The following is a 24,243-nucleotide window of genomic DNA, read 5'->3' as shown; positions in this document are numbered from 1 at the left end:
CTTCTCTTTTGCTCGAAAAGGCAACTACAGGCTGGTTTTGTATACGAGAACAACAAACCACGGTGTCTTGAACATGGAGATGTAATTGTCCTGTGAAAAAACCCTATGATGACTGGTAAAGCTGTGGCCTTTTTGCCAACTTTCTTTTTCCAGGTAAAGGTGATATTCACCCAGAGATGAATTTGCTGCCAAAGGCTTGAATCGGATGTCTTCTATGCTGGGAAAAATGCAGCAGCATGAAGCACCCATGTATCGCTCTGATTTAGACATCCCAGAGGAATGTGAAATGTAGGATCAGAACAAGTTTTGCCATCAATAGTTTCGTCGGTACCATTTGGCGGTTATGGCAGGTTATGTAGAAACACGAGACAGCGCTCTTACACCAAGGACTTGTTTGGCTCATGGGCAACTCTCACCTTTACACCGGTTGCTTAGGACTCAGGAAAATACCTGAAAAGAAATGAGTATAAAGTCACCGTAGTTAGAAAGCCAAGCGTGCTTCTCCTGTGACCAGAGGGAAGAAGTTAATGAACAGGACGATCCGATGCCTTGGAGGCTGGGGAGGGATGGGACGTGCAGGAAGGCAACCTGCAGCCTTGGCTTTTAGAGCCACTTCTAGAAGGATAGATCACGGGCTGGAGAACCACACAAAAAAAAAAGAATAAATCCAAGTGATTAAAGAAACCGTCATGTAAAATACCACCACGACGCACATATAAATAAGAGCAAAAAAGCTGGGATTTGCCTGCAGTTGTTCATTCTCCATTTTGAACCCCGCGGTGTTGGAGCATAGAGGTGAAAGGGAGGATACGTGCGGGGCAGAGTCCATCGTCCACCTCGCAACCCAGGGCAATGAAACACAAACCCAAGGGTTTCCTGCAAATCCCAAAGGGAGCTCGGCGGCGGCAGCCCCCTCCTCCCACGCCAGTCCCCGGCTGCATCCGGGGCGCAGACATCCGCACGGCTGAAACTCGGGAGCAGCGAAGCCAAAGTCAAAAGAAAGGAAGAAGCTGCCTGTAAGGTCTGGGGCGGGGGGGGGGCAGGGAAAGCAACCAAACCACAAACGGATTATGAGCAATTACACATTTACAATGCCAGTCAAAGAAGCTAATATATCTCATGCTGAAGTGGCCAGCGTGAGAGTTGTGCTAGATGAGATAAGCAGCAAAAATGTACGTTTCTTTCTTAAACTAAAAGCTTAGAGCATACAATAAAACACTGCAGTTCCACCCCGGCTTTAATGAATGGATTTTTCCCCTCTCGCACACTGACATACATTTGATATAGTTATTTATCCTATATATTTCTTGCGGCGTATTTCCCAGGAGACCTTGTTTATCTCACTCATAAGTACATGATGGATGTATGGTGCTTTGGATAAATGGTATCGCAATCAGATATTTTTATGGATATAAGCAAACTGGGTTATTAACAAAGGAAGGGCAGAGAGGAACCAGTACGCAAAAGAAAATAGCAAATGATTGATGACAATACACCTGAGGTTGCAAGGTGCAGGCTCCAGATAACCAGCTAACAGAAGAGGAGATAAGGGCAGCGCTTGAGACAGAGCTGTTTTCTACCTTGGGGTCAATGTCATGCCGACTACCTGAACGCCTGCATCCCTCTGAGCCTGCCATTTTACAGCGCAGGCAAAAATTCCCCACCAGGAGCGGCTCAAAAATTATCGCCATCCTTTTCATGCAGTGGAATGCAGAGGCAAAGGAAGATACAAAATATTTAATCCTACCCCAAAAAAACCTGAAACAAAAGAAACACTAGATTCTGGAGAGTTTGGGGAGGGACTGGCATTTGTTGCGCTGCTGTACCATGCTTGGCACAGCGGGACTCTTAGTGCTGCAGTACAAATAAGAAAAAAAATGTTAAATATGTTCATCATGGTAATAATTACTGTTGTCTTCTCTAGTTGTGTTGATTTACAGAAGCAGGGCGGTGTTAAGATATAAAAGGAAGACAAATCTGCAGGCATAATTTGACCTGAAATCTGGCGATTGTCTTGGGTGCTCACTAGGCTCTTTAGCCACCAAGGTAGAAGAAGGAGGAGTTGGAAATCTGGGGACTGCTAACACCTCTGCATGGACTCACTGGGTCGCCTTCAACAAATCTCCCCTTCTGGGAGAGAACCCGGGGAAGAACAACTATATCCATCTGATAGCGGGAGAAACAGGAGCATGGCAAAGTAATTTAGCAACGCTATGACTACTGCAGGGTTCGCAAGTCCCCAGCCACAGCTTAGACCACGTCCCAGCCTCACAGGTAAACGTAAAGTGTCTATATGTCATGAAAAGACAAGGAGCAAATGAATCCAGGCAGGAAACCAGTCTGATTTACCCACCCCTGATGGAGATGTTAGGGGCTGCAAGAATCAAGTTGGTTTTCCCCTGGGAAAGCTGGATGTGACAATTACAACTTACCTAAAATGCCCTTTCGGGAGCTTCCTAAGCCACGTTGGCTGGATTCAGCACACACCGCAGCAGCAATGTCTTCAAGCAAGGAGGTGGAGAAGATACAGCTTCTCCATGTTTACTGAGTTTCTGTTTTTTCACAGGCAAGTGTCTTAACCAGAGAAATGGGCCATCAGTGCATGCACGCACCGCGCCGGCAGCCTTCCCCAGTTTTCATACGTGGGTTATTAATCTAAACTTACACAGAACGTGGAAGTTAGAAACACCAGTAAAAGATAGTACCAAAATTTAATGCGTACCAAAATGAAACAATAAAAGCTTCAGCATAGTATTTTTTATTACCCTCCAGGTCATAATAAATCATTAGTTAGTTGAATCAAAGCACAAAATCACAAGGACAAGATAAAGTTATGTCCTTTATGGGAGGCTTCTAAGCCTATAGGCTCAATATTCAACCACTACTGAGATCATACTTCAGTTAGACTATCCTGCTGATCTCGAAGATTGTCAAATCTCTTCTCTCTTCCTCAAAAAAACCCCCAAATATCCAAATCCAGGCACTGCCAAATCGAGGCTTTTCTGATCTGGAACAACTGTCCAAATTCAGGTTCCTACATTGGGCTGTGCTTGCCAGAGCAGAGGATAGACACACCATGGCTATGTGTCAGAGTGCCTCCTCCAGCTTGATGGTCAGGAAAGGTGGTCAAATTTACAAAAGCCACTCCACTCATCTAAGAAAGTTCCTTGACCAAATTACATCGATGCTTCTCAAGAAGGGCAGGCAACCACACTGCAGTACACGTCCTCACCGGCACACATGAACCATGATCAGGGTCCTCTGCTGCAGAGCTTCTACAGTGTCCCTTTAAAAAGCTCTGAAGAATATCATACTTAGCATAAGCAGTGACCGCTTTGACCATGACCCTAAATGAATCTCTTGGCAAATTTCTATCACACAAAAGATATCACAGTGGATAACGTAAATGTTTTGGGTTGGCAGCTCAATTATGAAGCCCATAATGAGTACAGAGCACTCTTCTTTTACATATGCAATGTGCTCTTCCTTTCTTAAAGCTGTCACAGAAACCTTATAGATAAGTGTGGAGGCGGCATGAAGGCTACAACTAAATGTATGTTCCATTGTTCAGATGTCAGAGAGCCTGAGTTATTCTTACAAGAATTACATTTAGACAACGTCAGTCTGAAAGGAGAGAAACTGGTGATACCAACCCATCATCACCAGCATTGCTAAAAACCCTCGGAAGAGTGTTTGACCTTGCAGATGTTAGAAAATTCGCACTTATGAACAACTTTGGACTGGTGGAACTGATTTCCTGGAGCAAAGCTACTGCTGGTTATTTTACAGCATGCCCCACCGAATGTCTGCAAAAATCATTAACCACCAATGAAGCTGTAGCAGGCAAGTCCCGAAGCTGTAGCAGGCAAGTCCCCGCTCAGGTCATGAAACGATGCACAGTATTACAGGTTCCTCTTTTGTTTGACCTGGATTGGGATGCATGGCTCCAGGGATGGTAACAAAGGACAAACCACTAATTTTACTTTGGCTTTTTTCACAGCAAACTCTCTCCAGCTCAGATGTCCTAACCTGAGTGCACTAGCAATGCAGCCGCTGAAATACAGGCTTTCACAGGCTCAAACTGATGAACCCGAGCCTGTTTTGGGCAGAGACAACTACTAAGGGCAGAAGACCTCAGGGGATGTGCAAAGATATTTGTTCCAAAATGTTCCACTTATTCTGCTTGTGTCAAAGAGTTACGGAAAAGCTGGCTGCTCGTCCTGCGCCAGCGGTGGGTCCTGGCGTGACAGCCCCCCGTCAGGGTGCAGGAGGTTCAGCCTCTCCTGCAAGCTCAGCCATCTCTCCTGCCTTCCGATATCCCCAAGCAGCGGCAGGAGCACCAGCTGCTTCCCAACTCCCCATCCCAGTAGCATCCCTCTGTCCTCCCCTTCCCAAGGAACCAGAGCACCGGTGTATCTGAGCACACCGCGGTGTATCCGATACTCTCAGTGTATCTGTTCTACGTCAGAAACGTGCAGGAGGATGCTCATCGCTGCGGTAAGAGTACAACTGCTATATGGGCTAACAACGCCTCGGTGTCACCAGACTGTTCTTCACAATTCGGTTTTCACTCCTTCAATACAACTTCTAATACGACAGACAATTTAAGTTAAATACAATAAATTGGGAAACTGGGGTAGCGAGGCACAGCAGCTTTCAATGTCACATTAGATACTATTGTACTCATTGAGATTTAGACTTTAATATGCTGTATTTTGCTCCACATGACACAGCCGTCTTCACAGAAGCTGCATATTAGCGCACATTCTGGTGCACGTAAGATCAAACAATCTTTTCTTATCTCAAAGGAACCTTCAAGAAAAAGACAGTAAAATGTAAAATCACGCAGCTACCAAATAAGGCAGGAGATAAAGCTTGTCTCAGTTAGCCCATTGCAAGAAAGACAGAGAAAAGTCAAAATATTAAGAACAGTAAGCACATTCAATCCCATGGGACAACTGCAAAGCATGCCCAAAGGCGTGATTCATAACACCCCCCCAGCTCTCAACGCCTTCTGAAATGTCTCCAACTTCAACGTGCTTGGATGAGACCCACAAGCCGAGCGAAGCCATCTTAGCAAGCCAGTCAGGTAACATCTTCCCACTCAGTCTGCAAACGGCTCATCAGTTTGGTGTAAGTTCCTAGTGATTCCCTCTAGCAAGTCACCATCTCAGCGTCCAGCCCTGAGCATGATGAACCACCATTTTGCGGTGCAGGGTTGTTGCACTGTCGTCTCCTTGTTCGTTGACCTCCTGAACACGGAGACCAGCTGGCCCAGCAACCCCAGTTTCCATTAATAGCAGCATCTGGAAAAAAAAAAACCAAACAAAGCCAGAAAGGACTGTCAGAACAAAGCGGCTCTTTCCATGGGAAGAGCTTTCAGCTTCCATGAATCATATTTAAATACAAACAGCTCTGCCCCTGTCCACACCACTAACAATATACTTGAGTCATTACCAATGAGTCATTGTTTTAAAGATGTTAATTGTCCTTCAGCATTTCTGGTGTTTGTTCAAACTACACTTTATGCAGCAAGGACAAGGAAAAAAAAAAATCAGTTGTCTTTATTTTTGCTTGCAGGGTGTTTCTCTGTCTGATGTAGTCCAAGCCTAGGTAAGGAAAACAGCAACTAAACTTGTGTCAGCCACATTTGGAGGTGCTAGGGGAAATGTTAGCACGTTCTTCTTCAATGAACAACAGCTTGAATATTCAGCGTTCTATCCATTGCTTTTTCTATTACACTGTTTCTTCTGGACCCTGAGCATCTGAGTGACATAAATTCAAAATCCCGAGAATCATGGAGCTGAACACGAAGAGAATACATAAAAGGAGGAAAGGGGAGTGAGAAAGGAAGTTACACGTTGACGAGTGGATGGATGTGAGTCTTTGGGAGGGTCGGATGCGATTACACGTGTGGTAAGCAGACTGGAACAAGGTGTAAGTGACTCCACAGATTAAGGCTCCATGGACTTCCTTAGAAACACCTACAAAATTGACCCTCTGCTCAGTGATATCTTGGCTTAAAATGAATTTCAGCCTGGCTTAGTTGGGACACAGTCATGCAGAATGAGAACTGGATAAAAGACTGTAAACAAAGCACAATGATAAATGCAGTGCATCAAATTGTGGGATGGTGCCAGAGCTCTGGGTGCCTGAGATTTGCTATTATTTAGCATCTAAATAAATGAGCTGGAAGAAGTAAACAAAATGATTAAATTCACGGATGATCCTAAAATAGAAGGAGTTAAGAACATCAGTCAAGAGACAGCAGCGATCCAAAGTGACCAAGAAGCATTAGTAAATACTTCAAAACAACATAGTAACATGATAAGATTAAAATGCATGGCAGTATATCTGGGGGAAACCAATTTGCAACATACTGGGTGTAGCAAAGGGACAAACTTCGGAAACAGAGCTGTTGGAGAAGACCCGAGGATTGTCACAGATGGTAAATTGGGTAGGAGTTTGTATTTTGATATAATTACTCGGTGTGTTTATGCAGCTTTGAATTGCAAAAGTAAAGGCACCTCCTCGTGAGTGCAAAGAGATTTAGAAGAGGACAGGCGAAGTGTCTCTGTCCCTCCGCAGGACTCTAACCCCTTGTGCTCTGGGCTGGACAGAGTGGGGACAGCCAGCGCTGGGCATTCCTCCCCAGGAACGGACACTCCTAAATACTGCTGGGAGCATCTCCTCGGACCTGGGGTCCCTCTTACCTTCCCTCTTGCTGATCTGACAGGCAGTGCCGCTGCGGCCAAGGGGACATAAGCATTCACACTCGGTTCCTGAAAGCAAGCAGAGATGGTGGGATTAGAGACGTCACGTCACATTTCCCTGCAGACACCCATTTCTTTTCACTGCTTCATCTTCTGTGAGGAAGGGACAGCGGGTGAAATGATACCAGCATTTTTCTCTGATGGTGAAAGTATAAAATAGCAATAAAGCAGGGGAGCCGTGACTACCCCGCCGCCCCTCTCGCCCCCCCAGCCATCTGTTCCTGCCGCTGCACTGCGGCTCAACCTCAGCGACACCGGTGCAGTAATTCAGTAACCCACGGTACCGCATGGTCCCCACGCTCCTCTCCAAAAGAGAGACCTTGGTATTGCTGAGGGGGAGCAAACTGCGGCATCAGGAACGAGCACCCAGGACAGGAGCATCCCAGCTTGGCTTTGTGGCAAAGTCCACGCCAGGACTGCGGTGTGTGTCCCACGGCAGGACCGGGAGGAAAGCTCCCACTTAGGAAAATAATGGTCATTTAACGCCTCTTGTTGAGAAGATCCTAAATGAAACGCTACGCTGACTCAGCACCTAAAAAGTTATTTAAACACGGGTAATCATGAGACGAATCCTTTAAGTGCTACAATCAACTAGCTGGAACCTGAAGCGCTAGTTTCTGCATTAGATACATTTAGATGATAACGATTCTCATCAGGACTTTTGCAGATGCAGATTGGAACTAGGCACTTGACAAAATGGTCCCTTTGTTAGAAGGTCTCATCACATCACATATCTCTGTTTAGGCAGTGCGGTTTTCATTCAATTTGATTATTTTTCCCCTTCATTTTTAAATCACAGCCTGCTTACAAAGGAGGACAGCTTCTCAGAAATGGAGGGAGATGACAGTGATAACTGTGCTTGGCACTTATATGGTGCTTTTCATCTTCAGAACACTTTTACAAACACTAATTAATGCTGAGACAGTAGTCACTTCTCTAGGAGGATGGAAGCAATCTTAAAAACAAAGGAGGAGACTTAAAGATGTCAAGGGGTTTTTTTTAATGCATAATTGAGATGGAACAAATTCTTCCACAAAACTGACGCAGATGGTCACTCCCATTAACAAAGCTCATCCCTTGACTTTACTGTCTTTACTTACCAGTGGCACTCTACAAATAGACCAACTTAAAATTAATAATAATAAAAAAACATTTGATTACCTGAAAGAGAAACAACAGGAGAAACTAAAGAGCAGATTACATGCCAAGCTTCCTTGCTCCCCACAAACTCCCAGCTCATTTCTCTTAGAGGGTAGAGAGGAGGTGCAAAATCCTTCTACCTTGCAGAAAGGGGATCCCATTGCCGTGGCACGGAGCACAGCGACAAGCACTGGTCTCCAGCTGAAACTCGTCAAGAGCCCGTCGCAGATTTTCTTTTATTGCCATTGCATTAGCGAAATCTGTCGGAGTCACCAGCTGATACAGCGGCTCTGCCTAAAGGGAGGGAAGAAGCTGCATTTGTTTCCAAGTTCAAGACGGTGTGAGCACTGCGGGGCGCAGAGGGAGCACAGCTGGAGAGGGAAATGAAAGCCTTGTGGTACGGGCTCCAGGTTTCCCATTCGTATTGCCTTAAACCTCGGGAACAACGAGGCAGCGATGTCGGGAATACTTACAGGGATCCTCCCCTTGGCTTACAGCACCAAAGCAGCTGCAAACGCATAGTAAAATACAACAGCCCTACCGCTAGCTGACAAACGGGCAAAGTTTCACTGAAGATTCATCAAATCCTTTCGCATCCATTTTCCTAATATTGACATTTTTAGACCAGATTTGCTCACACTTACGTTTCCTGAGTGCTCTGTTGATCCAATTTAAAAAGATCCCCAAAACCCACCCCCAAAAACCTCCTTCCCTCCTCGGACAGCCACACAGCCCAGGCAGAGGCACGTGGTCACAGGCATTCACAGCTGCACGTTCGGCTTAACCACTTCTGCATTTCAAGGCTGACTTCTATCTTTATGAAGCCAAGATAAGGGTTTCCACTGCCTTCAGAAGGCAGAGGATTGTGATCTTCATCTGCAAACACTGCAGATGGGGTCAGTGGGAGAAGATAAGAGGATGCACGGCATGGTGAGCGTGCAGAAGGGACCAAGGAGACTTCGTCCTGCTCATTTATGTTTTTTCTGAAAACACGGAAAAGTTAAAGTGTCGTCTCAATATCGCTAATCACCCACTAATGCCAGTGGGATGATATGGGCACGTGTCATCAGCAGATCCATCCCAAATTCCCATCCTTGCTATAGAGATGCCTGCCAGACAGGCCACAGCAATACAGTAAGCATGAAAGATCACCCCACTGCTATCACAGGCTCAAGCTACAAGAAATAGAAGAATGTCTCAATAAAAAAAATGCTCATTTCCTGCTGCTGTACATTCACTCTTCATCAATTATCTGTGATCCATACTTTGCTTTTTGAATTCAGATCATACGAATGAGGAAATACACTAAGAGTGACCTGCCAAGTCCCTTCAGCAGATGATTTATGAACTGATTTGCTTTAGTTTTCCCTAACTAAGCATTCCTGGGCTGACATTTAGTCACACTCTGCTGGTACTTTTGATCTTCAAGCCCCACAGGGATATTGGTATGGAAATGAAGGATTATAGATACCAAATCCAAATTACATCCATCTGGGGTTTTTCAACGGGCAGCCTGGTCACCAACGCCAGGCAAGACAAAGAACATCACAATTTCTTGTGGGAGAGTTCTCTGTACGTGGGATCTAGCACGGAGGGTTGCGTTGATGTTGTCTCCTGCCCAGAGACCTCCCAGTGCATTTCTGGAAGGTCTATCCACAGCACACCAGGGGCTTGGGAAAGCCACCTCCGCTGCAGCAAGCACCGGACAGGCACTGGCTGTATTTCCAAATGACTGGTTTTTGATTTGCTTCGCTTCATCTTTTTTAGAATTCACCTCTTTTTTTTAAATGGAAAGTCAGGATTTTCAATGAGAAACAAACACCTTTCACGAATACAAATATTTTTGCCTAAAATTAAATTTTACAATGAAAAACAATTATACAATAATAAAATCAACTTCCACCACTACCAGTCCAAACTCCTGGTTAAAAGGATGTCTTGCACCTTTGTGCTATTCACGTGGCGTGAACTTACTTTGACATTAAAAATGATGAGGCAGAATTGCTACATACTTCTGCTTGCTTTTTACTTTTACAGTGCCTTGCATTTCTAAAACTCTTCAGGATGAAAAAGCCTTGCCTCTTCAAAACCTAACTCATATTTTTAAGGTTTAGCTCTGCTGCACAAACACCCAGGCATGTACGGCGAACAGCCAAGTTAGAAGGATAAAAGCTGTTTAACTGATGTACTTCCAACCACACCACTCTTTTTAATACATTTTCTGAATACCCAGTCTTAGAGAAACCACGTTGCACAATACAGGTCTATTCTTTGCCCTAGAAATTTCCCTTTTTTTAAACTTTTTTTTTAATCCCGTTTATTTAAATACAGACTTCTCTAAGGTGCTCAGCTACCTGAGGCTGAACGAAGCCGTGGATAGGTTACCTTTAGTTTTATGATTTCAGGGTTGTACTGTACAGCGTCTCCCCACTCCTGCATGAGCGCAGCCGTCGGCAGGTCTTTGTAAGCCAACGCGGTAACGTGTTCACTTGCTCCGCCACGAACAAGGACAACGAAATCTTCCACATACTGTTTTTTGGAGGTGCTGTCTGCAAAAATGCATTCAGAAAGTGGCCAGCTCTGCTCAGGTACGTCTTCGTGGCTTGCGGATGAGATACAAGCTCACAGCAAAACACCTCTGTATATGACCCACCCCACTGAGAGGGGAAAGGAAAAAGCCCACGAGCGTTTCGCACCTGGAGCCTGGTTTCCCATGCTGCATGTCCCGTGCCGCTCCTGCTCCCATGCAGCAATACCCCATCCTCCTGTCCTGCATCCTTCCTACAGCTCTCCTCCGCCATTTCTTCCCTATGGCTATAAGCTTGCAGGTCCTTCCACAGCCCGAAGCTCCTCACCGCCACGAACGTTGCCTGTTCTCCTCCACACATCTTCAGGTGGACCCTCCTCCCACTGCAACACCCCCAGCTTCCCATATGTCCCCTGAGGCTCCCACACCACCATTACCTCCCGGCTTTCCCCATTTGGGCTTTTTTTTGGGTGCAAAAAAGCAGCATGCTGGGCTGCTCTGCTGCAGCCGGGTGAGCGATCACCTGTCCCTGCTTCTCCCTGGGAGGGGACACTGAGCAGATATTTCTTCTCTACCCAGCAAAGAAAATCTGGCAAAAATAATAAGCTTTGAGACATTTACACATCTGTTAAGCTTGGCTGAGGTTAGCCCGCAGACTCGAAAGCAGCTGTGAGAGAGTGGGGAAACACTTCAGGCAGGTAAGATCACAAATTCGTTTCACTATGACAAAGGCTAGAAATGAAATGGCAGAAGTGTTTCATGCTTACCTCCGATTTCTTTTAAAAGGGATTTACAGCCAGCTGCAGTTATTCCAAGCTTCACATAGACACTCTTAATATTTCCACCAATGTTAAAGCCATGCTGTGCACATTTCTGGACATCGGTCAGAGAATAACCTTAAATACACAGCAAAAAATTGTAAAGTTTTAATACAACTGTTCAATGTTTTATGTCCATCTAGACAGAAAAAGTGAGTTGATAAATAAGAGAGAAAAGAGGATGCACCGAGTTTTGGGTTGACGCAGGGTGGCCCCTGTTCACGTTCATAGTCCATATGCACTTGAAGCAGAAACCACTATTTTGTGACATCCTTGTACAGCACCAGGCACAATCCAGACTGCTGTCTTTCCCACAGAAAGTATCAAATCACGAGCCACAGATACATCTGGCATATCGGATTATATATGAGAACAGTGCAAGTACCAACCGTGTGACTCCCTCTGGAGCGAGTCCAGAGGAGGGACATGAAGCTGATCGGAGGGCTGGAGCACCTCTCCTATGAAGACAGGCTGAGAGAGTTGGGCTTGTTCAGTCTGGAGAAGAGAAGGCTCCGGGGAGATCTCATTACAGCTTACCAGTACTGTAAAGCTGGTGAGGGACTGTTTATCAGGGAGTGTAGTGACAGGACAAGGGGAGATGGCTTTAAGCTGAGGAGGGGAGATTTAGATTAGATGTTAGGAAGAAATTCTTCCCTGTGAGGGTGGTGAGGCCCTGGCACAGGTTGCCCAGAGAAGCTGTGGCTGCCCCTGGATCCCTGGAAGTGTTCAAGGCCAGGTTGGATGGGGCTTTGGGCAACCTGGGCTAGTGGAGGGTGTCCCTGCCCATGGCAGGGGGGTTGGAACTAGATGGGCTTTGAGATCCCTTCCAACCCAAACCATTCTGTGATTCTATGACATGGTGTCTGATATTAGATCTGCAAAAGAAGACTTGATTTCCAGCACAGACGGTACAAACGTAACAATGGATTTGAAGGGAAAAAGCTGAATTCTCAGACTGGACCTATCAAACCCCGATGAGAACTTATGGCCCAGCTCAGCCCTGGGGATTGTGTGAAAATGTTGGTACTACTGCAGGATCCCGATCTCGGTCAGCACACACTGTCAGGTAACACTGTGATGTGAACAATAATACACATTAGTTCAAACAAATGTGGCTTGTGATGGGCCCACACCAGCATCTGAGAAAGTGGGCAGTGCTGATTTTTTTAATATCTGAAAGCCGAATCTAAATTCTGTCCCTCCAGGCTGTATCTGACTACAGGGTAAGCAACTTCCTAGAAGCAGAAGAGCAACCGGGCTGAGTGTCACACACAGCAGAGCCCACTAAATGCTTTCGCAAACAGTCGGCGAAGGCAGTTACTGGCTCCCATGCCAATGAATAAATAAGAGAGTGCAGCTATTGATTAATGTCACACGGCTTGCTCTATCCCACACAACGATCATCATTTCTCGCAAAAAAAGGAAGCCAGAGTCAAAAAGCAAGAGCAATGTCAGGCACAGGAGTCACTCAGAAAATTATTTACTGTTTCCTACATGCTGGAAAAGCTCTCGAGGCTAAAGGTGTTTCAAAACTGTCATTTGAAAGGCAATGGAAAAAGAACTTAGGGGAAGGTTTTCAAAGCTAACAAAAGTGTTAAGCTACACGATTCTCATTCATCTCAACATCTTGTCAGCCTCGAAAATGTGTCGTCTCAAATACTTGCTACAGGGCCTTTTTTGTGAAGTGGCAGCACCCGCAGCTTGAGAGCTAGATGAAGTCCATGATGCTGAGCATGCTTTGAAAACCAGGCTCTTGACTCACTGCCATAAAGCCCTTCTCCTCCCACATTTCCTGCAGGCTTTCTTGGAGACATTGTTGACTCCTTCTTCCACCATCTCTCTTTTCTGGCCTCAGACCTCAACCACCATCAGGTGCCTGCAGAGGGCTTTCCCACCAAAAAGCTGGCCCCAAAGCTTTTTCACAACCCTCAGATGCCCATACCTGCCTTTTGGAGCTCGTTGCTGTTCATGACTAAAGTATATTCGTAGACGCCACCAACGGTAGCCTCCGTGATGTAATGGGTGCCGTAGTCTCTGTAGAGCTCTCTGTACTCCCCGTAGCTGTACTCCGATGGGAGCTGATGGAGTCTCTGCAGGAACTCGTAATGCAGCATCAGGGCTCGGGGCTTCAGCTTATAAATGGCGACAGCCAGCTCAGAACGGGCGTGAATAAATTTGCTGGACTACATGAAATGCAGAAACACAAGAGAATCCGGGAAAAGTGAGGGATGTCATTCTCACGGCAGTGTGTAGTTATTCGCTATTAAACAATTAATGCTGGTCAGGATTTATCAAGTTTAACAGTTAACAGGAGACTGCTTTACACCTAATAATGGTGACCAGCCTTTGTCTTTCACAATCTCTCTCCTGAAAAATTTTGACACCTGAAAACGTGATGATTTATATGGGAAATGGTAATTCCCTATCTATCTGATCCAAATTTATATTGATATTCCATAGAATATGCCATTACCAAAACTCAAAGCAAAGAGGAAAACGCAAACACACACGTATTCATATGTCTCTGTACGGATACATGTACATGGTATATATTATATCTCCTCTTTCCAGCATAAAAGTCAGGAACAGAAGAGATCTTTCATCATGTCCAAAGGATTTAGTGCCCAGTTGTTTGGGCCAGCAGGACAAGCACATCAGCGGGGGTCCAATACAGAACTCTGCAGCTTTAATAACAAAATCAAGACTTAGCGATGGGTGCCTTTATGGATATCTGTTATCATGTCCTGGGAAATGCCTCCTTGCAGGAAGCAAATGCAAGTTTAATAGCAACACGGAATACCATGCCGCTCCAGAGTGCACTTTGTACTGAGGGGAGAGACACAGATCAGTGATACTATTAAACCATTGACAAGAGCTAGGTTTGTTTACAGCAATAACAGGTGAAAAAAATCCAATGATGGTACACACTACCTCCGGCTGCATCTCATAAAGCAGTCCTAGGAGTTAGAGATTAAAGCCAGCTTAAGGTGTGCATCAGATCACAGCTGTGACCAAGTCTCCGCAGACGCAACTGGAAGTGATTGTGCCATCCGTACTTTGTGTTGCGTGCGTCCTGATCTGGCAAATGATGTGCTCGGCAGATAGATCACATCAGCCAAAGTAAAACGGCATGTGCTAGTCTACAGTTAAACCCAGGGAAGGCCTGCCAGCAGTTTTCATTCTATGTTATTGTCAAGGCTGCCCTACAGTTAACAGCTTGGCTTTGCTGTTGGCGTTATCATTTATTGAAGTGACAGCTCCTGCCTTGCTGACCCCACCTGAAAGAGGGATGGTCCTTCACGTGTGAGGTGATATTCTGCAGTGATGGTACGGAACCACAGACTGGTGTCTGGACTGTGGGTACAGGTGCAGAAATTCCTGCAACTGCAGAAAATCCTATTTCCCCTTCTTTCACCTCAGATTTCTCTATTAGTCACTGTAACGCACTCGTAGGGCAGAGGGAACTCTGGGCTCCTGGTTCATTAGCTAAACCCCAATTCTACCTGTGACGATTCCCTGGGAGGAGTCACTGTGTTGGCTGCACAGTGCCAGACTGCTTTGGCGTCAGCGGTAGGAGCTTTTCAATGGCTGGCAGGGCAAGGCGCACGGCATCCCATGGCCGGCGTGCGGCACGGAGACCCTGGTAGGAGTGTCACTTGTACATCTCCTACCAGTGAGGTCACTGGATGGAGGGTTGGCCATTTGAACCTGCCTCTGAGTTTCATTTTTTTTTAAAATGACTTCACTACAAACATCCAAATGCGGATGCCCAGCAGGACACTGGGCAGACCGCACTCACTTGTGGCTGATTTCAGAGGTTAGGCACTCCGCTTCCTGGCCGATGGGTGAATGGAAAAGCTCCTGAGTGCTGCAAACACAAACGAAGCCGTTTTGGCCTTAGTAAACACTTGAGCAATGCAAACTGCAAAATCCAATCTGGAGGAAAGATTTCATTTATCCTAGGCACGGCTGCTGACCTGATGATGGGGATCAAACCGATACACACACACAGAGAGAATTAAGTGGAGCAGTGCTTACAGTTGAAGAAAACCTTTTCATCCTTTGAATGAACTTCTTGAACCTGTTGTCGTTAGAACTGTAACCAAGTTCAAACACTCCTGGTATTTTTATCCCAAAGCTGAAGCTACTCTGCGAAGCTTTTGCCTTCAGGACATTGCTTTCATAATTTGAGTAGGAGTCATATTCAGTCATTGTGAATTCATATTTGCTTTTGGTCTAAACAGAAAGCAAAACCAACACGGTTAATTTCCTGCATAGCAATCGTATACCTGAAGCATGGAGAAGGAGTACAGATACAAATATAGTTGTGAATTAATGCTTGCACTTTGAAGATGAAAAGCCTTGTATAATTGCAAAGCACTATTATTATTAACACTGGTACTTCAAGAATACTTGATTTACAGCAGCAGGAAAGCTATCTTCTCTGTACTGCAAGGACCTCAGGCTTTTACTTAGTATGTCAATCTTATGCAAAGAAGGTGAAAACTTCAACATAGGCAACAATTAAAGTATGAATTCTAAGAGGAGAAGGTTTCCTAATGGGCAACACTCAAAAATATCACGATATGTCATCAGGAGCATTAAGGTGAAATATATAATATTTGAAATACAGCTTTGACACACCACAGAAATGAGCTGGGTGCCTTCGCTTTTGCACAAAGCAGACAGCGTGCCGTTCCATCCGAAGCTGCTGCTCAAGGACAGCGTCCCCAGGCTGGCTCAAGGCTACAGCTCTGTCTAAAATCAACCTCCCCGTGCCCACTGGGCAGCTTTCGGGCCCTCTTGTACAGATGGCAGCGGGAAGGTTAGGCTCAGTTTTAGCAATGACAAGGTGCAAGCGAACATTGCCATCTATTCCAGTGTGCACAGATATTACAAGGGGACGTGTCCAACTTCATAGAATGCGTGGGGTATGATGACGTTCTAGAATTAAAGCTAAACTCAGCCTCATCCCATCTGATCTCACGATCTTTATAAAATGATTTAGTAATGAAGCTTTATCACCATTACGCACTAAATGCATTGGAATATACGTATGTATGTTTATTTTGAGAAGAATCTGACACGTACCTCTGGTGTATAGCTTTCTACATTGTATGGCTTTCTGAATCTTGTGTCCACAATGTAATGGGGAGAACATCCCCCAGCATAGTACCTGTGATCAAGAACTAATCCTTCCAAGTTGTTTGTGAAGATATTTAACCTGTAAATGAAGCATAAGAGCAAAGTATTAAGATTGTCGTCAATTTAGAGGTAAACATGAAATGCCTTGGCTGCGAAAGGCAAAAGATTGTTTTGTTTGGCTGAGGGCTCTTTGTTTCATACTTCTTTATTTTGAAACCCCAAAAGAAAGTTTTATCTCTCTCACTGCCCAACCAACCCAGTTGCTCCAGGAAACCCTAACTAACAAGAAAGCAAAAGACAGAGTCAAATTTTGACACTTTGATGAATATGAAGGGCAATTTTCACCACCCAGCTACAAATGACACCAGAGCATTACTGCCACCAGCAATGGCAACTTCTGGGGGACCAGCCAAACCCCTGCCCCACCAGGATGCCCACCCTGAGCATCCCCAAAGTCCTGCAGTACTGCAGCAGCATCCAGCAGGATCTTCAAAGACTGGTTTGCCAACCTATGCCATCAGTTCAGGCTGATCCACATTTCCTTCTTCTGGTTTATCAGTCATAATCTTTGCCAGGTTGGCCAAGGATCAACCAGAGTTCAGCAGATGAGAGTAAAGATTGTCAGGGAACAAGATCTAGGTACTCAAGTAATTGCTCAACTTCTTCTTGAAGTCATTGGGAAGTTTTCCTTTGATTTTAGTGGATGACGGCAGTCATCTAAACCTGTCTGCTCTAAGAAAGGATGTAGCACTGCAGCTTTTTTAGATGGAGTGATCAAACCAGGCTCATTTGCTTTTTCCTATTGCTGCTGGTGGGATCTGTTGCAGTAAAAACCCTTCTGCTGCTCATTGTCAGGACACCTTCACGTTACCCTCGTGGCACACAGCTGAGAAAATGTTACTCACCTCCACAAACTCATACTCAAATAGTAGCAAGAGTCATTAGAGGAAACTTCACCAAAAAAAAAAAAAAAGAGATAAATTGCTAACAGTCTGTGTTGCGTCCCTATTAGCGTTCCAGGCCTCTGTTAGATCTGCCTCTCCTTATTTTGGGGAGAGGGACTTGCATGATAATGGCTCTGAAGCTGTAAAATATTAACTCTAATTTTAGAACAATCTGAAAAGAAGGGAAGTCCCCTAAAAGCAAATTACTGAGCAATTGTAGCTTCAAAGAGATGAGAAGCATGTTCCTATAATTGTCCAACATTATTTTTAATTTTGATTAAACTCAGAAGTACAAAGCATTAGCAATGACATGTGCAGCAGCCATATCTCCAGAGAATAAGGAGGAAATTATAATTTTTTCCTTGCAATATGATTATTTTTTCTTATGTAGAAAGCATTTTTTTCCCTGCAAAATGAGAAAAGAGTCTTTTTACATAGTCTGATCTTACAGAAAAGTTCCACCAGTCTTAGCCCATAATAGCTGGGCCAATTCTTTTTTAATCCCCACGAAGTTGGGGTTTGCTAGCATGCAGGTTAATCCTACCCCACTCACATGAAGGACACAAATTCCATCATCTCTCCCTGTCGTGGAAGAAATCCAAGAAATTTTGACACTCTCCCCCCACTCCAACCAATACACTGTGCAAAAATACCAATCCATAGTCAGGTTCAGATTTTAGGTGATCCAAGATGCTGATTTAAGTCACTCTATAAAGGATGATACAACATTATCCTCAGATTTTTAACAAACCTTCCTTTGCTTTTGTTTCAGAAGCACGGTTCGAAATAGTCTCCCAGTTCCTAAAGGCTAGGACGCTCCTGCTCCCCACAGACTGAATTAGGCTGAAATCTAACTTTACTTCCACCCGTGCAAGATGGATTATCAAAACTCTCCCACTGATTAATTTAAGTGCAAGTACCTGCGGACGTTAAAGAAACGTTTGGCGTTGACACTTCCCTCTTCACTCACCAAGCTCTGGCAACACCAGGAGCACGCGCAGGCTCCTGCAGGACGTACCTGCAAGCTGGGCTGGTGATCTCCGCAGGGTGCACAAGTACTCCTGGGGACATCTGGGACTTTCACTCACCTCATCTCTCTCCAAAAGACTCACGGAGTCAATAAGGATTTTCGCACCGGGCTTCGGATCAGGACCCCAAAGGCTGTCGGATCCTCACTAGCTCCCGCAAACAGGAGTTGCTACAGCTTTTCTCCGTTCAATCTTTATGTCCGAAGCCACACAAGATCATTCTTATCCTTAAGAAAGCATCTCATGAAGGTCACTGACTTACCCTTTTGCCAGATTCTCTATTCCCCAGTATTCCTCCATCTCCTGGTCACATTTTTTAAACACTTTTTTGCAGTTTTTTTCATCTGACTGGTCCCCACAGTCATCATCCCCATTACAAAGCAGCCTCCGTGTAATGCATCTCCCTAGGAGGCAAGGTGTAAATTACGCATAAAACAACCTATTATCACACTGCCTGACTCAGAGTCTAGAAACAAAATAAAAGACTCCTGTAATGTATGGTTCAAATCTAGCTGGAAAATATTTCTTCTCTGTTTGCATGGATCACCAAAATCCATCTGCTCAGTTTTGCTCAAAACTTTCATAATCTTAAAATTCCTTGTTCAACCTAGAAAAAACCCCCACTCTCATTAAAAGTATAAAAAATAATAGATTTTTTTTGTGGCTAAAACTTTTTAGTTTTGAGAAAACAAACATGCTGGAGACTGTTCAGCAGACTTTGTGTATGGTATGATTTCTCCCCCCCCCCGCCTTCCCACGTCCACAATTACTGAGTTGTTTTTCATTCTCCCCAAACCACTGGCCCGGGGGACAGAGATCAGAGTCGCTCTCCTCCGCCCCATCTCCTGCGCTGAGCCCCCTCTGCCCCGGCACCCTGCCCCAGCACACTCTCCTCTCCGCTGCCAGGGTGCAGGTGCAAAGCAGAGGCTGATCGAATTTTGGACACAGGTAATGGCCGCCTTGCTTCCCCACACCGTTGGCAGTGTCCCTGACTAATTAGTGGTTGATAGGGATGGAGGGAAACGCCGTGAGGATGACCATCCTAACCTCCTGTGCTCTTGGGCATGTGCCTGACGCCCAGCGCATGTTCTCCTGCTGCTGTCAGATCCACTAGTGCTAGAGATTTTACTGACAGAACTGGGCTTTAATTTCCTATTTGGAGATTTTAAAGACATGCGTTAGATTGACAGACAGTGGCTAATAAGACTGACTGAAAATCACTGATGCAAACACAACACAAGCATGGATGGACCCGGGTCAACTCTGTGGCCCAGCAGACTCTTGTAGAAGCAGAAAGTTCAGCGTAGCGGTGTCAGAGATGCCACCTGAGCAGCACCGCTTCTCACTCCCTAAGTCCTTACCTGTAACCGCGCACACAAAACCTTCACATCTCACTTTATTCCTGCAAGGATTATTTGTAACGCAGTCTTCGGTTTCTTTGTCGGAGTAATCACACGGATCTCCATTGAACTGAGAAGGTTGTTCCAGGCGGGCAAATCTGTACTGTGATGAAATAAAAAATATTGACTCAAGTGTACAGAAATTGTGAATTTTACGCTTCCCTAGCTAAAAAACAAACTTTGTGTTGGGGAGATCTGATCTAAGAGCACTGTCATATAAAAAAAAAGTGTCAGCAAAGAAGTGTGGTGCCGGTAACGTGCCTCCTTTCAAAGGTTTCTGATCTGCGACAGTTTTAATTTTACTAAGGAAGGATTGAGGATTGGAAGGTATGAAGGAAAGTTTGCTTTTCTTTGACAGTTTGTTTAAATGAGCTGACAGGGTAGTACGGGCATTTACAAGAGTAAGGAAGGATTCAGTTACATCTCCTCTCTTTCAATTAGCGCTGGTAACGACATCCCTTGTTATTTTCTGTCAATGTATTTACTTGGCCCTCTGTATCATTAGGGATTTTTTTCCGCCCACAACACTGCTGTGAAGCAGTCAATTACTCCATCCCATATGTTAGCCCTCCTTTTTCTCCCCAGCTTTTAAGATTAACTCTTTGATATGAAGCTTCACTCTTCCCAACTCCCATCACTGGTTATTCCCACTTAAGCCTGGGAACGGCTTCTCCAACTCGTTAGCAGAGGTCCCTCTAGCAACGAGGGTTTTGCTCTTCACACTATTGGGATCATTACTTTTGTTTGATGGGGCTTCTCGAGGAGAAAATGCTAGTTGGCAGACAAGAAAAAGCATCTTAATCCTGAGAGGCACCAAGTGTCTCCAGGTCCCACAGGGACCATTAGTGGGGATGGTGCCTCACACTGCTGCTGGAAGAAGAGGACCGTGTTGGAGAGAAAGTCCCTGCAAAGCCTGGGCTTCCTGCCTGTGTTTTCACCAAGCCTGGGTGTACACCTTCTCAGGACAACGAGGCAGCCTGGAAAGCACTGCAGTTACTGGGGGTGGCGAGCTGAAGAGTTAAAAGCCACCTGAAAGCAAAAGCCTGCAGTCTCACCTGTAAAGGGCTTTCCTCGGCAGCTCCCCGCTGTTTGCCCAACCCCAGGGACAAAAACCACAAGGCTTGGAGGAGGTCCTGCCTCCCAGTTTCTCAGGCTTCATGCCTAGAAAACAAACACTTACCCTTTTCTTTTGACAGGGATCACACTTGCTCCACGAGGACCAAGCGGAGAGGATGCAGTCACGGGGCTGTGGCAGGTTGCTCACGGACCGGACATGCCTGCTGTTGGCCACGCTCTCGTTGGTGCCACTGAGCTTAAGGGACTCCTTTTCACCACTGCATTCAACAACATGAGAGCTTCAGGGTGTGAAACCAGTGAGCTGTGAGGACAGAGCAACTTGGCCTATACCTGTGCAAAACTACATGCCAACTTGTTAGACCTCATCAAATCTTCCATGCAACCTCTAGATTTCAGTACTCGGTTCATACTGGCATTGGCTCTGTCTGAAACCTGATCTACTCTTCAATGCCCAAGAGCAGACCCAGTCCTCTCACACCACCACCGTGGGAGTAAGTCTGCAGAGCACTCAGGAGGGGTGACTGCAGGACACACGTTTGATCTAGCCAGCATGGGAAACTCAACCCATGTCCCATCAACTTGGGCTTCATCTCAAGCTGCGCAAGCCCTATCAAATAACCTGGCCAAGTGGCCAGCAGTAAAATCTGCACCATCAGTTGCTGCCCTCGTCCCATTGCTCCCTGCTGTACGGGCAGCACTTTGGTACCTCGCTGCCGTACACGGCGAACAGCTCCAAAGTCGGACACCTCCACGACAAACACCACTCACAATGCTAAGGGCTGGCGAACACTCGGTGTTTGTGAAAACCAGGCGTAAGCACTTCCCTTTGCCGAGCAGCCTATTTTTTCTCAAGCTGGCCAAACCCATTAGTCTTAGACTCTATTCTCGGTTCACAATAGAGTCATTAACCCATTAATCCCATTCATCCCAGTAATGAACCCGAACCCCAAGCGTGAGCCTTTACTTTTCACCCCAGCCCCTCTCTCGCTCCCTCACGTGACAACTGTCTCCAAGGTTTCCACGATGCCGCAGCTAAAATGCTGCCTACTCTTTTGGCGGATTCAGTATTTCTGATTAAATCCTCGTCCCAGACAAATGCTTCCTTGTAGCACGTAATCTAAGTGGGAAGCTTTAGTAAAACATTGACAATTAGTTTCTTTTCATACCCGCTCTGACAAGTAAACTACCACAGCAGTGTTCCCAATTCTTCCACCAAGACAAGGAATAGCATCCGCTGAAGCTTTAAGCAAGATTTAGTGCCTGGCAAGGGGCTCCCATTACTGCATATTAAAAAATCACATGGAATAAAGGAATTACAAAACCTCATCAGCTCACTGAGCCATGAAATCAGAGCTCAAAGTTCAGAGAAGAGTGGAAAAATATAGTTAGATTGGAAAGATTGCAGTCGCTGATTGACCGCAGTCCTCTGAAAGAGCAAAATCTATTAAGCTAGCAGAGAAAGAAACAACTATCAGCCAGATTCTTGCCATTTATGTACTCAAAGAAAACAATCCCCCATCTCTCCAGCACACTGTTGGGCAGCTAGCATGGGAGGAGGTTGCATGTTGCAAACAGAATTCCACATTACAACATGACCGTGGCAATTTGTAGTCTCAGATTTATCAAGCAGGATTACTTTTCTAAAGGCAGACGCATCGCACTCTGTTAACTTCAAAAGAATGTCTTTCGCTATTCATTAGAAATACAGAAATCGCTCAAGATGGCAATTATGTGCCATACAACGTGAAAGCAGGGAGTCTGTACTGATTTTCACTCTTTATCGTATCAGCCCATGGACACGGGACTTACCCAAAGCAGTGAATGGTTACGCCGCCAAGCACGGCAAAAAGCAGCAACAGTTTGACGGGGCACGGAGCAAACGCGGCGCGTGCTGTGCTCATCGCTCCGAGGTACCATCCGCGATTTGAAACCACCACCGCTCCCGTTCCATCTGCCGGGGGGGCCGGGGCGGGGGGGTGAGTTGAAAAGGTTCAAGTAGAAAAAGATAAATTACCGGGTCATTTTTCCACACTGTAAACAGCAGCTGACCCACCACCTGGCAGATTCACAAGGTAAACGGTGCAATTCTTAGTACACCGCTTTCCGGAGCCAAGGGGGAAGGAAGCAAAGATCCGTCCAGAAGCAATTTATGCTTTCATTTGTGATGCTCCTTTCAAGAGACGGGGCGGGGGGGGGGGGGGGGGGGGGGGGGGGGGGGGGGGGGAAGAGTATTTCAACAAATGAAGCATACTCCGGTCTTGGCAAGAGGGAAACGATAAGTAAACTAAAGTCGGCTTTCTAGGAATAGAGTAGACTGCAAAATCATTTATTTCTGCTTTTCATGCCTGCCTTCCAGAGGAAGGCCAGGCACGAAGCATAAGCTGTCGTTCTGATGGCTCAGGGAAAGCCTTCATCCCCGGGAGTGCTGCGTCTCATCGGGGCTGTGGCTCGAGCTGCAGGGGAAGACGAGACCTCCAGCCCTGGCTGGGCCCTTCCACAGCGATCCTCTGCTCCACATACCCAAAGTCTTCAGAAGCAAGACCCGTCAGGGTATCAAATCAAACATCTTGATGTTTCCTGGCTACTACGTTGAGTTGTTCTCTCTCTTAAATGGTCCTAACAGGGGCAGAGAACTTACCAAGGGCTGATTCCCATCAGTTCAGTCAGGCTTTCAAAGGAAGGTTGGGATCTTCAAAACACTGCAGAATTTTCCCTGGGTTGCCTGTTGAGGCAGCCTTCACATCCTGCCGTGTCTCACGTCAGGTATGGCTTTCTGATTCCCGAGACACAACAGTCTTTCCCTTCACTCTTCTAATCAGTCTTAACCAACAATGAGCATCTTAGAGGGAGGAAAGTTCTTTGAATCTGTGTTTCCCTGTACAAAATTATGAGTATTATTGCATTTTCCCACCCTTCCTCTCGCTGGAGAAGCAGAGGTTCTTTGATCAGCTGCGGTGTCGCCCTGCGCGCAGCTACGGCTTGTAGCAGCACAGCCTCTCACCCTGCGGTAAGTCTCCGAGTGCTTCGATGATACAAAGAATAAATACATTTTAATTTGCTCATTATGGGAATGATGGATGCTATATATAAAATTAATCATATTCGCTAATACAAAACAACCCTGACAACCTCAGCGTCATTACCTGGCCAAGTGCTGTACCACTTAATGTGTCAGTTTTACCTTACAAATGACATCATTCTGACTGCGGAGCCACGTTCCTGCAAAACAAGCAACTGGCTGCTGCATCTTTCTGGTTTGGCAGCTCGATGATAACAAGTTAACACAGAGAAGCACAATAACTGATTCCTTGTAGGAATTTGCATCATATAAAAAGACTGTTTCAGGCAGCTGGTGTTTTAACCCAATGTTACGGAACAGATCAGCGACTAA

General features: G+C 45.7%; 1 protein-coding gene across 2 annotated transcripts; it reads right to left on the bottom strand.

The window, feature by feature from the left end:
• Positions 1 to 4,682: 4,682 nt before the first annotated feature.
• C8B (complement C8 beta chain) lies at positions 4,683 to 23,522 on the bottom strand. Of its 2 annotated transcripts, none has more exons than XM_010303674.2 (12): positions 22,662 to 22,898; positions 20,956 to 21,109; positions 19,737 to 19,878; positions 18,638 to 18,779; positions 16,350 to 16,482; positions 15,297 to 15,494; positions 13,201 to 13,441; positions 11,208 to 11,336; positions 10,299 to 10,462; positions 8,054 to 8,207; positions 6,714 to 6,782; positions 4,683 to 5,306 (listed from the first exon to the last, which is right to left on the bottom strand). In XM_010303674.2, the coding sequence occupies exons 1-12, from the start codon at positions 22,751 to 22,753 to the stop codon at positions 5,155 to 5,157; spliced, it is 1,770 nt and encodes a 589-aa protein (XP_010301976.2). In that variant the 5' UTR covers positions 22,754 to 22,898; the 3' UTR covers positions 4,683 to 5,154. The 2 variants fall into 2 exon arrangements, with proteins under 2 accessions (XP_010301976.2, XP_075615417.1); XM_075759302.1 differs by lacking the exon at positions 22,662 to 22,898 and adding an exon at positions 23,491 to 23,522 and having other exon boundaries at positions 5,005 to 5,306.
• Between the last annotated feature and the right edge of the window lie 721 nt (positions 23,523 to 24,243).

This window comes from Balearica regulorum, chromosome 8 (genome assembly GCF_011004875.1).
Source record: "Balearica regulorum gibbericeps isolate bBalReg1 chromosome 8, bBalReg1.pri, whole genome shotgun sequence".
Lineage (NCBI taxonomy): Eukaryota > Metazoa > Chordata > Aves > Gruiformes > Gruidae > Balearica > Balearica regulorum.
Note: the sequence above shows the minus strand (reverse complement) of the source record. Positions and strands in the feature narration are given on the sequence as shown.

What these genes read in the sequence shown, in the direction of transcription:
- C8B (XM_010303674.2), bottom strand. Translation starts at nt 22,753, where the DNA reads ATGAGCACAGCACGCGCCGCGTTTGCTCCGTGCCCCGTCAAACTGTTG. An exon ending in TAGAAAGCTATACACCAGAG is followed by an intron (nt 15,495 to 16,349) that starts GTACGTGTCAGA and finishes CTTTCTGTTTAG; the next exon opens with ACCAAAAGCAAATATGAATT. An exon ending in CAACGAGCTCCAAAAGGCAG is followed by an intron (nt 11,337 to 13,200) that starts GTATGGGCATCT and finishes TGTGTATTTAAG; the next exon opens with GTTATTCTCTGACCGATGTC.